General features: G+C 39.9%; 1 protein-coding gene across 4 annotated transcripts in view; it reads right to left on the bottom strand.

Annotated features, from left to right (window-relative positions):
* Positions 1–870: 870 nt before the first annotated feature.
* Positions 871–18423, bottom strand: part of OAT (ornithine aminotransferase) — a 30973-nt gene continuing 13420 nt past the window's right edge. For 2 of the 4 annotated variants that reach the window (XM_043551320.1, XM_037904115.2), the window contains 8 exons: positions 14619–14843; positions 14409–14504; positions 9634–9761; positions 7755–7877; positions 5912–6040; positions 4282–4395; positions 3128–3272; positions 871–1836 (listed from right to left, as the gene is read on the bottom strand). In XM_043551320.1, the coding sequence (XP_043407255.1) occupies positions 1676–1836; positions 3128–3272; positions 4282–4395; positions 5912–6040; positions 7755–7877; positions 9634–9761; positions 14409–14504; positions 14619–14843 (1121 nt within the window). In that variant the 3' untranslated portion in view covers positions 871–1675. Of the gene's footprint in view, positions 1837–3127; positions 3273–4281; positions 4396–5911; positions 6041–7754; positions 7878–9633; positions 9762–11965; positions 12045–13105; positions 13168–14408; positions 14507–14618; positions 14844–18423 lie in introns of those variants that run through there. The other 2 variants (XM_037904116.2, XM_037904117.1) reach the window with 2 other exon arrangements.

Below are 18423 nucleotides of genomic sequence, written 5' to 3'. Positions count from 1 at the left end.
CTCCGCCGACCCGGGGTTAGACTGTGGATGGATGGCTGCCTCCATGAGGAGAATTCTGTCTCTTCTCGTGATCCTTAAGGGTCCTCGGCCGAAACTCCTTGCAGATGCAGCATGTGTCTTTTTGGTGACTCCCGCTGAGGCACTTCAAACAAGAAGTGTGCGGGTCACTCTTCGGCATCAATTTCCTGCAGACTTCACATGATTTGAACCCTGGCAACCGAGGCATGCCCTGGTGTTGGGGAACAAAATGGAGGGGGGGAACCCCCACCATAGAAACGTAGAGAATCTACTAATACTACTAACTAATAATCTAACTTTATACAACTGACAGTGGGACAGTGCTAAAGGCGCTTACAAAAGCGAGAGAAGTTCCAGCTAGCCATCACCAGCGGTAAGAAGGAACTGAGGGAGGGTTGGGTCGGCAGGGCCCTATATTGGGTGCCAAGAATGCACAACTTCAGGGGTCGCCTAAGCCAACCCTACGGGTACTGCTAGGGGAAAAATCTCCCATCTCTCTTACATGCGGCGCATACACACCTGATTGGAATTGACATGAACAAGCACTCAAAGAAGGGAGACTGATTAACCAGGACCAAGGAGTATCCTAGTGAAAGATTAGCAGTGACTATCACATGTGTGTGTTTAATACTATACCCAGCAATTTCCAAAAGGCAGGAAGGATTAGAAACACTAGGCCTGAAGGAAAGTAAAGCAGAAACCTCCAGTGTTAAGGTGGCTGCAAACAGATGGGATATTCATTAATCTGAAGGAGCTACTTGGCCATAGCTACTAAGAAAAGCTCTTGTAAGGTTCAAGTTAGACTAATCCTTTTTTAATACATTGACAGTTTTAATTGAACATGGACATTTCTTAATAGAAGATGTATTTATTTTAATGTAAACAAACATCAAATTATAGAAGGATAACAGTTTTAGAATGGCAAACCAAGATCTGTACACTGATTGGTTTCACAATCTGTAAAATGGAACACTGAGATCACATTCTTGAAAACAATGTCTATTATTGTCATACATTCAAGAGATTTTACATACAGAGTATAAGCTGGTCCGTGACACATTTACTAGTAGAACATCCAGTTTATCAAACCTTTATGGTTAGATGCCTTTTTATAAATTGCAAAAGAAGAACAGAAAAATTATGCTATTCTTGATGCTTTGAGGATGGGAGCCAGGATTTCTCGGCATGACAACCAGTAGCGTCCACAGCAAGAGATTGAGTCCTACAAGTACTGCATCAAGCGAGATAAAATTCCAAATACAAAGCTTTGTGCAGTTATACAAAAGGGAATGTTTATTATTAAAATATGTGTAAATTACACATTAAACTTTGGCTGAGACCTTCAGCAATTTAAGAGATGTCTACATACAGACTCCTGTCAAGAAGTTTAACTTAAAGCATACAGTACATAATTGGTTGAATATAGCTTCACTTCTTCATTTGCAAATAGTCACAAGAGATTGGAAATTTCAGAGTCATGATTTACCTTCTTCTGATCCATTAAAATTTAAATACCTAAACATAACTAAGTTTTAGAAGTATAAGTCCTTTAAGATATACGGGAGTGGATGTTTGCTTTTAGAGTGGGGTCTTTATAGCACATCTTTCAAATGCATCTGCTAGTTGACCCAAGGTGATGTGCTGAAACAACATGTCTTCAGAAAGACAGAATGGTTTTATGAATGATTTCAATGCACTCTCTGATTTCATCCTCCTTGATCACAAGTGGGGGTGCCAGCCTGATGATATCACCATGTGTGGGTTTGGCGAGAAGTCCATTATCACGAAGCCGCAGACACACTTTCCAGGCATCATAGTCTAAAGCCAAAAAAAAAAAAAAAAAAATTATGCTACAGCATATTAAATGTCACCATGTTAACTTGTAGTGTGTGGTACCAGACTGCAGCCTCTCTGCTGTCTGGCAGTACAGTAATTAGATTACATACGCAGTGTTCTTTATCTTAAATGGAGTGGCCAGCTATGAGCTACTTCCCAGGTAAATGTTAGGACTGCACACATGGGACAGTGGCATATCCATATTTTATCTCCAGCATAGGTTTTCTGCTACTGAGAACCTGACACAGAAATAAGATACAATTTATTCTGGACTATATTGGCTAGACATAAAACAGACAGGAATGGAGCATCCAAAAGTTTTGTCCTCCACAAAACACATATCCCTTGCTCTGATGAGATTACTATCCATCTAGACCCTCTCCTCCTTCCCAATCACTGTAATTTTTAGGTGCCCAGATGCTAAAATCTATATATAAACAAAGTGGAGAAAGAGAGAGGAGGAGGGCTGAACAGAGGTTACAAATAAGGTGCATATGATATACCTAAATCAGTGCATTAGGTCTTAAAACTACCAAGGTAACTGCAGTATTTCCCTGCAGCACTTTACCACAGAAAGCAACAGGACCAGAATCAGCAGAAAAAATTAATGAGAGCATATGACAGCACTACTCTGTATTCTGCACTGGCTTTTAAGCCATTTTCAGGTGCAACTCAAGGTGTTAGTCCCTGGAAACTGATTTTTCTCAGGGGTCATCTCTTCCCCTCCCAATGCCTCATTGTACTCATTTGTGACACTTTATCTCTTTATTCCAGGACTGACAACCTGGGAGTACAGCAGCAATGCATGCTAATAGTGTGCCTTCAACTCTAAAAGCTATTCCCTCTGTGTGTGGCTGGGATTGACTTTCAGGGCACAGTACAAACGACATCTCTATCTGTTCCATCCAGTTTTGTTTGGGCAATTAGCTGGGAGGGTGTTTATTGACAGTGATAAAGATGTGTGATGTCTGTTGCCTATATTGGTTTGATAGTTTAGCATTTGTCATGTCTGTGGCAATTTACAATGGTTGATGTGACATAAACTAACCAGCTTTTTCTGCTTGAAAGTACACACACTAGAAGGGAAAAGTATCTCTTGTCAGAAACATACAGTTGTGTGGAGACACTGCCACTGGAGAGTAAGATGAGTTAGCCATGATTTGAAACCCAAGGTGCTGTAATTAACTCATCCTCCATTTCACGCAATATCTGCAAGTCAAGTTAAAAACCTGTCACTCACTTTGGCTTTGCAACTGGTTGAGAGTTTTCTTACCTTTAGTTTCACGGATAACAATAGCATTTAGTAATCCTTTTCCTCTTACACAGGTCACAATGTCTGATGGAGTCTTCATGAGCTCACTTCTTAATAGGTTGCCCATTGCTTCTGCATTTTCACTTAAGCTTTCTTCTTCAATCACCTAAAAAGAAGTTGAAGCTGAAGATATCTGAAGGGCTTTTTGGTTGTTTCAGTCTCTCTGCTAAGGTGGAATACACCATACTGGTACGTATAAAAATGAAATATATTACCAAGTACAGCACTTAGTTTTGGGGTACAAAAAAACATATCTGCTAGAAAAGTCATGGTGGAGGCTGACCATCCAAGCTGATTACTGTACGTTAGGAGTCCTTAATACTTCATGCAGACAAGCTGTGGATTGCTCTGAACTTTTAATCTAAACTCTGCCTTCTTTTGCCTGTTACGTTCACTTTTTTTTTTTTAAAAACTCCACACAAGCAGGTGGACACTCTTCGAAGACACAATCTATATATTGGACAATACTTTAAAAAAAAAAAGCTTCATGATTTAGTGGGAAACTTACATTAAATAATTCTTAAAACATGGATTCCTTGACATGATATTGTAACAACATCTGTTTTGAATTGTGACACCACAGATGTTTGAGTAAACTAACTTTATTAGTGTGTAGAAGGATGTTAGTCTATTATAATGACAAAATTTAGAAGCTTTTTTATTAAAAATGGCATAGGAGAATGTTATTTTATTAACTCCAAATAATGCCATTGAAATATTGGTCTTCCACTAGACAAAGCTGATATGTAAAGCATTATCATCCCCAACTTTTTTATATTGGAATATTTAAGAATTTTAAAACAGTAAAATTAACAGAAAGTAGATAAATTTCTAGCAGTTATTTCAGAATGTGTGTTGTAACAGTCAGTCAATATATATAAATTATAGTAAGCTACCATCAGTTTTCCATTCCTATCTAAACCTAGAATTCAAATGGACAGCACCACTAGAAATGCTGCTTATTTAGTAAAACTTTGAAGTCATTATTCTCCATTGTTTATACACATCGACTTTTGCTAAAGTGTATCATTGAAACATAAGCAATTTTCCGTTCTAACCCTATCAAATTTAACGTTGTCCCTGGAATTTCAAAACCTTAGCTAGAACCTACATACCTCAAGTGCTGCCATAGCCACACGGCAGGCTAACGGATTTCCTCCGTATGTAGATCCATGTTCACCTGGCTTAATGGTCAGCATAATTTCATCATCACACAGTACTGCTGATACCTAAAAATTGGGAATGTCCATCAATTCATTTGCATATATGTAATGATCAAAATAGTTTTACACTTAGGCCAGACTTTCTTCAGTACCTAGAAATTGGTAGTTCTCAATCTGCATAGTTTGTTACAAACATCCACATTCCTGTATAAATTCCACATCTACAGATCTGTATAGAAGGAGAGGCTGTCTAGCAGTCATATGGCACAATATAACTAAGCTTGGAAGAATTAGATTTATATCAGTAAATGTCAGTAAACATTGATTTCACCATGCATACAGAAACTGATGAAACAGTATTTTCAGTGATAATAGCAATATACAGATAGGCAAAGAAAGAAGAACTCAGCTTGAGAACTCAGTTTGATGTAAGGATATTTACTTTGACATAATGTTGGCAATTTGTGTTTTAATAGTTAAAAAGCTTTAACTTTATGAATCAATGTCTACTGTCATTAAATAATTGTCTAATCCCCCATTGTCTGATCCCCCCATAATTTCCTGCAACTGTGAAAATTTAAAAATAAAAAGAAACTGAAAAAAGCTTAAAAATAAACATTGAAATTATAAAAAATAATAAAGAACAAATTCTGCCAAGCCTAAATACAACCCACTTAACTACACAAGTACTGTATAATGTCTTAGTAGATATGAGAAGCACTTTGCATTGTTTAGCATTTTGGGGGGATTTTAATATTCAGTATTCTGATTAACAGCTCAGACAGAGCTCTAGTTAGCAGTAATGCTTAATTACTGGTTGTAGCTTTCCTACTCAGCAGGAATTTCATTACATTAGAGCCATTTAAGCCAGTTCACATGGGCATTCTAGACAACTAAAACAAGATCAAGACTAATGCTCACTCAGAAACAAATCTTTAACAGAAGCCATTTTAATGTGTGTGTATGTGAGAATTTTCTTCAGCTTTCAAAGTTCATTCAGCTCAGCACAGAAATAGCAATGAAATAGCTCTATGAGAATAGGAGCATAGAATGATTAGTACTCTGACACAGAGCAGAATCCTGCCCTTAACATTTGATAGTTACAGTTGTTAAGATAACATTCAATGAGACACAAGTGACATACTGCAGTACTTTGAATGTCAGAACCACAGTACCTTAAATCACCATCATAAGAACTAGGATAGTTCATACTGTTTATACTAATTTGGAAGCCAATCCTCCAAAGAACAAGTCTCAGTGGTTGGCTTGGAAGATGATAGCAAATGGCCCTGCTCTTTTGGCAGGAATACCATTAGTCCAATCATTAATATATAGTGCTTACTATACTAACAGTTGGACAAGCAACTAATAAATTGTGTGTGTCATGAATTTCACTTGTATTTCTAGCAAGTTAGGGTATCTGGTTCAGAGTACCTCATAATTCTGGAAGCAGTTATTCCTATATGTACATCACCTTCCCAAGAATGCCACATATCAGACCAATTTTACATTTAGTTTGTGACAACACAGTCTCTCCAATATGAGCGGTTAGTTTAAACTGAAACAGTGTTTTGCTACTTACAGGATATAAGCCACCAGAAAGGGCCTTTCCAAGGAGCACCAGGTCAGGTCTCACATTTTCATGGTCAACAGCCAGCATTTTCCCAGTTCTAGCTAAGCCAGTCTGTATTTCATCAGCAATAAACAGAACCTTCACAAAAATTCAACAATGAATGACAGTTTACTCAGATATCGAATTAAGATTTAGACATACTGATCTTTCAGAAAGTTAACACACAACATAGCAAAGTCACCCCAGTATCTGAAATACCTGCCAACTAACCTACACCAAGCACCTTTCTTTTGCCTCCGCAAAACTCCTGAAAACCCATTGTTTCCATGACACACTGACTGTAATGACTGCTCGACATACTATATGGTAATTTTTACATTAAGACTTGTTTGGGGCAGACAAGAATTCTATTCTACATTTAGCAGATTCCACATTGTTATAACACCTGAAGTTCTATATAAAATAGTTTCACAAGGGGTAATATTTTCAAAAGCCCTCATCATTGGTCTAACTCTACTCCCACTGAAGTTAATTCAGTGACTGCAATGGGAGCAGAAGCAGGCTAATGCTGAGCACTTTTGACAGCCCTAGGTAGTAAGTCTGTTGCTCTTGTAATAAAATAGATTACAAACACTACCATCTTAAATTACTTTATCCGGAGATGCAACCTATAGTCACGTTGCTGCACGGAAAAATGCTCAGGAAGGAGGAGGAAGAAGATGACAGCCTAAGGAGAGAGAAGCATTGACTATGTCTGGAGAAGGAGATAATTGTGTATTATGCATGAAAATCTAATTGCTGGTATTATATTTGTCCTCACTTTAAAAAGAGAGGGATTATGGAGCAGATACTCCACTATGAAGAGGATGCATTGTTTGAGTTTCCGTACAAAATGGTTGAACAGGGAGACCGTAAGACAATCACTGTCAGGCAAAAGAGACTAACAGAGGCATGTGGGATATTAATTTTAATTAAGTGCTTTACAGAGGCCTAAAGTAGTACTAGCTATGCATTAATTTTTGGACCACTCTCTTATGAGCTTCTGGAGGAAACCAGAATTCCATGTGCAACCTGATCCCAAATGATGTTATCTGGATGGCAGGATCTGCAATGGCAGCAGTTGTCTCATTGACTCAGTTCACTGAGGGAATAAACAGACAATTCCAGTAATTTGAGAGAGTGCATCCATAGCCTGGCTCATTGTGTTTATACGAAAAGCAGATCTGGGGTTGGACACAGTCATGAGTAGCTTGCACCAGTGCCAGTGAATTTTGTCAGTTGTGTTATCTGAAACCTGTCCATTACATGGATAATTAGGAGGTATGCCTCTAGCACCAAGAGACTGAACACAGCTTTTGGCTTGCTAGCATTATTCCTCAACAGCAGCTATATTTCTCGAGGCACAGAATTAATTAAAAAAAAAAAAAAAAAAAGAAACTCAAATGCTTTACACTTCCATTTCATCTTGACTACTGTTAATACCATGACACACTTGATTTTACTCAGACACATCATGTTAGATCTAGCCCGCAAATTTTGATTCCCATCACTGTGAAATTTAAGAAGTTAATAATTAGATAACACACTAATGAGAAACAAAAGACCTAAGTATTAACTACTACCGCTCCAAAATATTGTAATGGCTTGTCATGAAGAATCTGAAAAAGGCACTGTTAGGCAGTCTCCTCATTTATACTTGAAGAAAACAAATGGTTTAATAATACATGAAGGCCTCAACATTTTGACTTAAATGCATCAATTATTTACAAGGGCCTTACAGGCCAAGAGTCTGGTAAATACTCAACTTTGGCAGGATGTATTTTAAAGTATTTAGCTCAAATGAATTACTTACATTGTGTTTTGTGCAGAGCTCTTGCACTCCTGGTAGATAACCTTCATCAGGGACAACCACACCTGCTTCACCTTGAATTGGTTCAACCATGAAAGCTGCTATGTTTGGATCCTGAAGTGCACGCTATGAAGGACATGTGGATTGAAAGGAGGAAAAAAAAAAAAACAACATTTACTGAAGTTAATCATGGAAATAGATGAATCCCTATAACAGAACCTAAATCTAACCCCAAATTTCTACCTTAGATAAGCATTTTGGGTCACATTAACAATGTATTTTAACATTTATTGGCATGAAGGACTAAAGGCTAGATTTCAGTCTCCAATACCTAAGCATACATCACCATGTGCTTCGAAAAATTAGTCTGTTTGCATGCATAAGAGACTAGAAGCCTTAAAAGGGGTTGGGCACCCAGACAAGTGGCTTATCAAATCAGTTAAACGTATTTAATTGGTTAACCTCTTGTGAGAACTCTTGGGAGAGAAAAACAATTGAACAATAGTAGCTCCTGGATCTCCTCACAAGAATGGAGCCATTCAAGTGCAGCTTTATCATACCATAGCAGGGTCTGCAGACATGTAAACACAGATTCAAGCCTTAAAAGTTGGAGGAAACTCAGAGACTAAGCATTCATAGAGGGGTTTTGCTACAGCTTTCTCAATAAGCTTTCCCCCATAAGGGTAGAGACAAGGTTAGAACTGGCAAGATTTGTCAGCATTAGGAGAAGTTTTCTTAAGCAAAGACCCAAAAATTGCCAGTATGAGATGCTTGCACCTCAGCCACCCAGAAAGAGATAGTCAGAGCCTCCCATTAATAACACAACCAATGTATGTTTATTATCAGACAAAATAAGTATGAGTTTAAGTTACAGACCACAGCTCAAAGCACCTCCAGAACCTGAACGAAGTTGGCTGAAATCAGATAAAAACAGAGCTTCCACCATGAAGGTTGATAGTCTATCCAATTTTGGATCATCTTATCCTCAAAGCAACTAAAAATACTGAAAAACCTTTGTTTCTGTAAGAATTAAGTATGTAGTCTCAGTCGAGTTCTTAAGAAACAAAACATCTCTACCACCTCAATCTCCACCTCCTCTCCAAATCACTGGCATCCTTGTTGGCACAGATACCAAACTAACCTCTCACCCCTATAAGCATTCTCTCCAGATCATGGCTAAAGTATATGAGAAAGGCAGATGGTAAAGCTTGCACCCCACTGAGCTTTACTTGTGTTACAGCTAAGTGGAAGCCTTCAGTCTCCAAGGCTATTAATCCAGCATCCTATTAGCACTAAGATGCACTTATTTATTTGGGCTAACAATCATAGGTTGAGTTTTGAGGTTGTCAGCTCTCAAACAATGCAGGGCCAAGCTTGGCCAGTAGCTTGATGGGAAACCTCCCAAGAAAACCCAGGATGCTGCAAGAAATGGTGCTGGCACTTCAGTTAAGTAAGTAAAACACCGTCCCAGCATGGTTTTAGGGGACACTGTGCTATAGGAAGTGACTTACATTCAAATGTCAGGCCTAATCATTTGGCCATTGAAAAGCCATTTGTCAGAAAAGTAGGTCAGGGTATTGGGACTAACATCGAAGTTTCAATTTTTGTATTTATTCTGCCTATCCAAATTCCTTCTGCAGTTACAGATATACATGATATTCTTCACTCATGTCCTGAGCAATCTACTGCAGGTAGTATAATTCTCCCTTTGGGTTCTAAAACGAAAACTGCAAAAAAAACTAAACAAGTACAAAACATTATATTTTGTAGTCATAAAATTTGTTCCAAGAATAAACCATGTTCACTTTCTTTGCATCAGAATTTACTATACCTACAAGGAGAGATTAAGAATGATATTTTAGAGGAAGATATTGTGAAATACCTCAAGAGCTGGAAGGTCATTGTACGGAATTACTTCAAAACCTGGCATAAATGGTCCAAACCCATCATAACTAGTTGGATCTGTAGAGCTAGAGATAGCAGACATTGTTCTGCCCCAGAAGTTCCCAGCTAGAAGGAGGGGGGGAAAAATAGATATTTAACACTTGTAAAGGCATTCAACTGTAGCACTTGGCCGACAGAATTATTATATGTTTTCAGCTATGAGATGGTTAGAATCACGTAAAGTACACCAGTCAGCCAACAGTCAGTATTGGTGATGCGGCAGCAACCAGACTTCAAGCTGGTTGATTTTTATTTTTTTAAATGAATTATTTAATATCTGAGGCCCTTTGCTAATTTATGATTTACAAAACACGCTAAGACTATTTCTCTCCCCATTGCTATATGAAAGGCACCAGAAACAAACAAACAAAAAAAAAACCATGCCACATCACCCACCAACATCACAGGAGAAAACAGACTATGCAGGAGAAAAAATGTTATGCTAATGTTTAAATTATATACAGAATTAGGGGAAAACATTGTTTAATTTTTGAGATTAACTCAAGCTTTATAAATGCCACGTATTGCACTAAGTATACTGTCATCAGTCTTTACAAACGAGCTAATGCTTGCATTTACATTTTTACAAACGTAAGCACTTTACATTTTCTGTTGTGCAGAACAGCTTTTGCCATAATTACTTGTGGTTTCAATTTAGCTAAGCAGGGCAGACAGAATATTTTCCTCATCTGTGCTAGTTCATTCAAAGTTAAGAAACCAATTGGGAACTGAAAAAGCAAGAAAGCTTGATTTCCTCTTCCAATTTATAAATCAAAATCAGGTGGGAGAGGATGAGATCTACTAATTCTAAGAACTTGAAAGACATGGGGCAAGATTTACAAAGGTAATTAGGCACTTCAGTGCCTAACCTCGTGGGATTTTCAAAAAGCACAGAGGCAGGTAAGGAACCTAACTCCCATTAATTTCTATGGTAGTTAGGTACCTAACCTGTTTAGGACAGGGTAACCAGAAACAATCTGTCAATCCACTAACTACTGATAATGCTTCTTTTGTTTAACAAAACAGTTTTTAAAAAAAATATTTTTATAAACTTATTTTTCCTATGTACCCAGCACATTTAGGTAGTTTTATTTAACTAAAAAAAATGCTGTTATACATTAGTTGAATTCTAATTTCCGTCCGATTCACCTTGACACAAATCCTGCATTGAAAAAAAATCACCTTGTAAATAAGAAGTGCTTCATTCACCATTTTCTAATGTAACCCCTGCTTGTAAAAAGTAACAATCAGAATGTATGTTAAAACATATAATTGCTTTAATAAGCGTATAGATATAATGTATCCTTCTCGTTACCAAAAAGTAGTACCAAATATACTGCAAAGAGTATATCTGGTTGCAAATCAACATGTTTTAATAGTTATACCAACAAATGAGATTGAACCTTTCTTTCTGAAAATAAAAAGTACAAATGCAAAACAAGATTAAAATAGATTTAAATCAAGGTTTCCTCCTTGCTGGCTTAAATGATAATTAAAAAAAAAAATCAGTGACAAAAATTAATCCACTCTTTGTGCCAATTTGCTGGTGTAAATGGGCCATAAAAGTCAGCGGATTTAGCCAGTTAGGAATCCTGGGGGAAATCCCCAGGTGCTGTAGAGCTCATAAAGCCAGCTGTAGACAGCCTTCCTTCTGGTCCCCAACATAAGGGGCATGGCCAGAACCACCCCTGCACTGCAGCAATGCCTGAGTTCTGAAGACCCCCTGGATTGTTACAGCAGCCATGTTACTATAGTGAGACACACATACATGATCTGTAACCTTGGTTACTGCAACTCACGCATCTAGGATCAAAGCACCACACAGCAAAATAAGTTTGAATTGGTACAACATGCCACAGTTTGTCTACTTAACACTACATCACCCTAGTGCTCTGCTCTCACTATCCAGTACAAAATCCACCTTAAGTACTCTGCCATGGTGTTCAAAACTCTCAAGAGGACTGGCCCTAGCTAGCTGGACATTGTCTCTACAATCCCTCCACAACACTTACCTCTCACAAAGAGAGGGATTATTTCTATTTTAGATAATTTGCAGATGCTGAGATATTATGGTGATGGGGAATTCATATAAGTAGAATATGCCCCTCATGATGGGAAAGTACTTGTTAAACTGCACTATTTAAATACTGTAAGTTAAAAATATATGAAAAAAATCAATTGTTTATAACTTCCACGCACTCTGGCATCTGTCTCTTCAGAGGACAATGTATTACTCAACTCCAGACTTTAAAAAGCATTTATAAACTTACTTGCATTCAATTAGGCTACAAAAGCATAACTATTGATTAGAGCTGGGCGAATAACAGATTTTTCGGTTCACTGGCAATTCTGAAAAAATAAAAAAAAATGTTTGTTTTGGGTCAAATGAAACGTTTCCTTCAACCAAAATAAAATGTTTTGTTTAGATTTCAAGCATTTTTAATTATGTTTGGGGGGGGAAGGGTTAAATAAAGTTAAAGGGAAATCTGAAATGGAAAGTTGTTTACAAAGTGTCAGAACAAAATATTTTCATTTTTACTGGATTTTTTTAAAGGTTTTTTCAACTGAAACAATTTGATGAAATTGACATAACCTTGCAAAATGTTTGTGCCACTGAATCTGCATTTTTCACCAAAAAGAGTTGTGCAAAAAATTTCACCCATCTCTACTAATGATTCAAAGGTTTATGGTTTAAGCACCATGTGCACCAAGTGCCAGAAGTAGTCTTGACAACTGCAGTAGTAGAAAAGTTTTAAAAGATAAATTTAACAAAATCACTGCCTGACATTTTAATATTGTTTTAAAACAGCATTCTGTGACCAAAGGGAGCCAAAGTTCAGTAATTATAGCTATACAGAAACGAGAATTTTTTACGCTATGTATGCACTTTTCTCAATCACAAGTAACATGTCCCTGTTCTGCTTATAGAATGCATTGTGCATTAGAAGGTAACATCAGGCAATTCCAGCTCCCAGTATTAACTCAAGGTTACTGTTATAGTCACTACATAATCAAGACTGTATACAATGTAGTTTTATCGCCGAAATGGCAACTCCTGCCACATCTGGTATGAAAGCCTCATCCCAACTGCTGAGATTTCTATGCTGAAGTCTTGAACTCTGGGTTTAGCAGCCATTTCAGAAACCTCTAACTTGCTGGAAGTTGCATGAAGATGACAGGTAGGCTTTGGAGAGGGTGAGGGCAGCAAATATGGTTTGTGCTTTAACACATCAGCAGTGGTATCCAGGGGCTGACTGCCTCCCAGTGAAAATTGCTACCAATCATGCAGCTGATTTTAGAAAAGTAATTTTAAAAGTGTGTAAAAAAAAAAAAAAGCTTTCATTTTATTGTAAACATACACTGAATATGTATCTTCTATAATATGGAAAGGAAAACTGAAGACTTTCTACCTTCCAGACCTGAGTTCATAGTTCTTTTGCCCCTGCAACAGATGACATCACATCACAAGCACCTAATAACAAAACAGGGAACTATATTCATTGTCTTGTTGATACATGCAGTATCAACTTTTGCCAAGAAAACAGTATCCTGAACTCTGAATGGAAGGCAAGGAAGAATTAATTTTCAACTCCTGCTTTTAAAAAGTATTTCTATTAAGACAATATATGTTATTTATATTACATGAATCTTTTAAAAATTCCTGATAATCAGTTGGGATCGGAGATAGATTTAAGATATTAAAGCTTAATCTATTTCACAACCTAAAACTGACCTATGTCAGAGGGTAGCTGGCCCTCTGAAGGGGTCAAGAGCTCAGCCTACCACTGATAGGTGCCATAAGGGGGAAATGAGGTAACTCGGGTTCACTTGGGACTAATTAGCACATTGAGTAACTGGGAGACCGTTAATCAGGAGGGAAGCACCTAGGCACGATAAAAGGAAATCTACAGCCAGTGCAGGAAGCTAGGAGAACAGAGGCTCCTAGGAGAGGAACAGTTCCCAGAGTGCACAAAGAGAAAGCTCCTATAGAGAAGGCTTCTTGGGGGGCAGAAGGTGAGAGGGGCTCACCAGCAATGGGATAATACTCCTGGATGGAAGAGTTTCCAGAAGAAAAGGACTATGAATGCTAGATCTCAGAGAAAGCTGGCTCCCATGAACCACTTCACAAGGTAACAGCAGAAGTCCTAGATTAAAGGAATTATATGCGGTCCTTGAGGTTCAGTTGCTGTGGGGAACCTTGACCCAAGAAGCAAGACCCTTCCCAGCTAGCACCAAGAAGCCCCTGACTCCAGAAGAGGGTTCTGTGTGACAAAGGCCTTGCAGGTAAGGGACCTTGAACATAACTGGGGTGGACAGACTAGGGTTGATTTAGCCCCTCCTCCCTGCAGCTAGAGATACTCAGGGAGAGGCCTATTCATGTAATGTTCTGCCTTTGGGGTTGAATAAATTAGATCCTTGAAGGGTGCTGTCCAACATACAAGTTTCAGTGGATTTATTAAAACCTTCATTTGGGAAAACTGAGGCAGAGACGTAACAGCAGCACTGCACTGAGCTGCCAGGGGCATTCACAGGTAAAGGCCGCCATTACAACCCAATTCAATGAACGGGAGAGATTCAGACATTAAAGATACTATGGTGTAATCATCATACCCTAGAAGACTATAGTGTTTTAGCCTATGCTTGGGGTTCTATTATGATAGGGCATCTTCTCTTCTCCCCTGAAAAACAAGCTCTTATGAGAACTTCACGTACCTGCAAAAATAATCTTTGCTTTGTATTTTGGAATTCCCTTCACAGTGTATGCCCACTTGCGAGCCAGTTTACAGGCAGTTTCTCCAGCTTCCACCCCTAAAATAAAGAACCATATATGTGCAATTTGGCCACTTGTAATTTTTGTTCCTTTATAAGAGTAACTCTTTTACATGTAGGGGTTAAAACAGAGACGGGAGGACAGTACTTTACCTGTGTTCATTGGAAGAACTTTGCTGTAGTTGAACATTTTGGTGATATACTCTTCATATTCACCAAGTACATCATTGTAGAATGCCCTAGAGGTAAGGGTCAGTTTCCCAGCTTGAGATTTCAGAGCTTCCACAATCTTTGGATGACAGTGACCTTGATTCACAGCACTGTAAGCGCTCAGGAAATCAAAATATTTTCTGCCTTCTACATCCCACATATAAATACCTAGAAAAGTTTAGGTTAGATGAGTACATGAGAAAAATGAGGTCATCGGTAAACAGTACAAGCTACAGTTACAAAACAAAATGGCCTGGGGTCTGGTATATATGGTATTCTAGCAATTCCTTAAAATGTGAATGCATGGTGGGTCTGCCATACAAGCTCCTTGACTGGGAGTTAATATCTTCACAAGCCACATATTGGGTGTCAGACTATCACAGCACATAACCAATGCCCCAACCAGCACTCAAGTGCAGAAGCACTTCCATAGTGGAGCTCTTGCTCCATGAAGCTAGACAGGCTCACACGAGTACTGCTTTCTACTCATGTCCCTCATTTCCCCCCTGTTGGAGTCCTGGAACGATAAAGAGGATTAAACTTGGAAGAGGAGTTAATTATAAGAATAGTGATAGTCTTAATAATGGGATCCTGCAATTTTCCCACTCAGAACTGGAGGCTGACAGTTTTCAAGTGAACTATCAAAATGTGTTCGGCATGGGTAAGCAAACTGACCACCACATCATCTTAGTGGAACAACAGTTAAATACACTGGAGAAATTTATACTTTTGAACCTGTGAACCAGAGAAATCAATGTAAGAAGACCTTGAAACAAGGTTAAAGAGATGGGCAACTTTAAAATAATAGTGCAGTTGATTTCACAAATGGGACCAGTATACAAACACCATCACATGGATCCAACAAGCTTCATCATAATCACTGTTGAATTTAAACTGTGTGCATTAATAAGCTAACTAAAGGTAAGAAGTTGCTGCTAGTTCGACTTCTTAAAGGTGAGGAAAAATGTCCATGCAACATCTTCCCAGCAGTTTTTGCTCTTCCACACACCACAACCTAATTAAAAACATCCCCCTTTCAAACACAAATTGATTCTGTTGCTTCTACATACATATCTTTGACACAGAACCACTTCAACCCCTTTTAGGAATTATGGGAACCATAGAGAGCAGCTGAGTGATTCTGTCATCATATATGCCAAGTGACACTTGATCAACCAAGGGCATGTGTAAGAGGTTATTGATTTTTTTGTTTGTTTGTTTTAAATTACAAGTGAGCTGACAAGATTCGTTCTATTTCTCTATGGTGTTTAAATACAGTAACTTTATCTACTGGAGTTGGTTTGTTTCCTTATTCAGTACCATATTTTGTTTCAATATTATACACTCAAAGCACTCATGGTAAGAGAAAAGAGACTTTTGTCCATACAACAGTTATGATGATCTGTAATTAGCTGGAGCTACTCTAAGATATTACAAATCCACCCCCACCCTAGGGTTTTCTTATGATTTTTCTCTCCAGCACTGGGACTTTTCCCCACCCCCTTTTCCTAAAGGGCTGTGATCTTCCAGCAGCTTTTCCTTAGCTGCTTGCTGTATCTTACCCAACCAGGAAATTGCTTCCTCCTCCCCTTTCTCTTGGGGGGGGGGGGGTCGTCATTAGCATTTTCACTGACACTCGAGGCTTTAGTAGGATTCTCATCCTGTCTTAAAGAGACAGTTAGTTTCCACAAGTGCATCAGGAATAGCATTTTGCAAAAGTGGGACCTGGATTGACCATATCTTCTGTCACCCCCTCACTATCCCCAAGAGGTCAGTTGTGTGACTGCTCCCCTCCAAGAGATCAGTTACACAGTTCCCTCTTAAAACCTGAGCCACAGGTTGGGTGCCTAGCTGCACAGAAGCTGACCCAACGTTTCTGTCCTGGGCAACCCCTTTCCCCACACACACACCCCCATGTAATCAGTGAGGAGACATTCTTGTACCCCCTACTAATTCTTTTTCAGCTTCCTCCTCTGGGCCCCCATCTAAGGCACACACCTCTGCCCTCTAGAGTGGGATCTATCCCCTGCTCAGCTGTAAAGAGCTCACAGATAACAACCTGAATAGTTCTTTCACGGGCAGGCACTACACACCCCTCCCTTCCTGAGTTGGGTTTGCCTCACCCACCACAGTGGTTTCTACGATTCCACCACCCACCTCTAGGCTTCCCTCTAGGACACATCTCCCTTTGCCTGGGATTGGTGAGTATCCGAGTGCGTGTTTGCTGAGTGAGTATCCGAGTGTGTGTTTGCTGGGAGGGCAGTTTGAAAGCCCGAGCGAGTGCCTGATTGGGTGGTAGCCTGCAGGGGGCGGGTACTGGGGGTGTCTGTTTGTTTCAGGGAAGCCTGGCTGTTTAAAAATAGCCAGAGCTCCGCGAACCAGCTGAGCGGCGGCGAACCAGCAGAGCAGCACACAGCAGGAGTTTGCCTGGGAGTTCGCCTGGGGTGAGCCCAGTGAGGCTTACATCTTGCCAGCTTCTCTGGGGAAGTTCATAGTAGGAAGGTGATATGGAGGGAGAGGGGGGTTTTCAGCTGTTGTTACCTGCACAGGATGTACCATGTTTGTCTTTCTTCCACAGGACAGAAGCGAATTTGTCTGTACAAAGTGCAAGCTAGTATCCATATTGCAAGAGAAGATCGAAGGTCTGGAGCAGCAGATATCAACCCTGCACTGCATACGAGAATCTGAGGATTTTCTGGACAAAAGTCAGAATATGCTTCTACGGGCACAAGCTCTAAAGATTTAGAGCAAGTTGCACAGCGGAGCCAAGAGGCCAGTGAAGAAGCTTGGCAACATGTGACCTCCAGAAGAAGAAGGGGGAATGTCCAAGTACCAGCAACGCAGACACAGGTAAATAACCGTTTTCATGTTCTCTCCACAGGTACCATTGCGGAGAGTGGACCAGATGATACGTTTGGGGGGAGAGAGTAGAAGGAGACTCCGCTGGTTGGAAGGCATGAGATGCGCTGTCCTGAGGTTGGGGGTTCCACGACCACCACTCCCAAGAGAAGGAGGTGGGTGGTGGTGGTCGGGGACTCTCTCCTCAGGGGGACTAAGTCATCTATCTGCCACCCTGACCGGGAAAACAGAGAAGTCTGCTGCTTGCCAGGGGCTAAGATTCGCAATGTGACGGAGAAACTGCCGAGACTCATCAAGCCCTCGGATCGCTACCCCTTCCTGCTTCTCCACGTGGGCACCAATGATACTGCCAAGAATGACCTTGAGCGGATCACTGCGGACTACGTGGCTCTGGGAAGAAGGATAAAGGAGTTTGAGGCGCAAATGGTGTTCTCGTCCATCCTCCCCGTGGAAGGAAAAGGCCGGGGTAGGGACCATCGAACCGTGGAAGTCAATGAATGGCTACGCAGGTGGTGTCGGAGAGAAGGCTTTGGATTCTTTGACCATGGGATGGTGTTCCGTGAAGGAGGAGTGCTGGGCAGAGACGGGCTCCACCTAACGAAGAGAGGGAAGAACATCTTTGCGAGCAGGCTGGCTAACCTAGTGAGGAGGGCTTTAAACTAGGTTCACCGGGGGAAGGAGACCAAAGCCCTGAGGTAAGTGGGCAAGCGGGATACCGGGAGGAAGCACAGGCAGGAACGTCTGTGAGGGGAGGGCTCCTACCTCATACTGAGAATGAGGGGCCATCAGCAGGTTATCTCAAGTGCCTATATACAAATGCACAAAGCCTTGGAAACAAGCAGGGAGAACTGGAGGTCCTGGTGATGTCAAGGAATTATGACGTGACTGG

Source organism: Chelonia mydas, chromosome 7, assembly GCF_015237465.2.
Source record: "Chelonia mydas isolate rCheMyd1 chromosome 7, rCheMyd1.pri.v2, whole genome shotgun sequence".
In the NCBI taxonomy this organism is placed as follows: Eukaryota; Metazoa; Chordata; order Testudines; family Cheloniidae; genus Chelonia; species Chelonia mydas.
The sequence above is the reverse complement of the archived record's forward strand: the minus strand, read 5'-3'. Positions and strand labels throughout refer to the sequence as shown.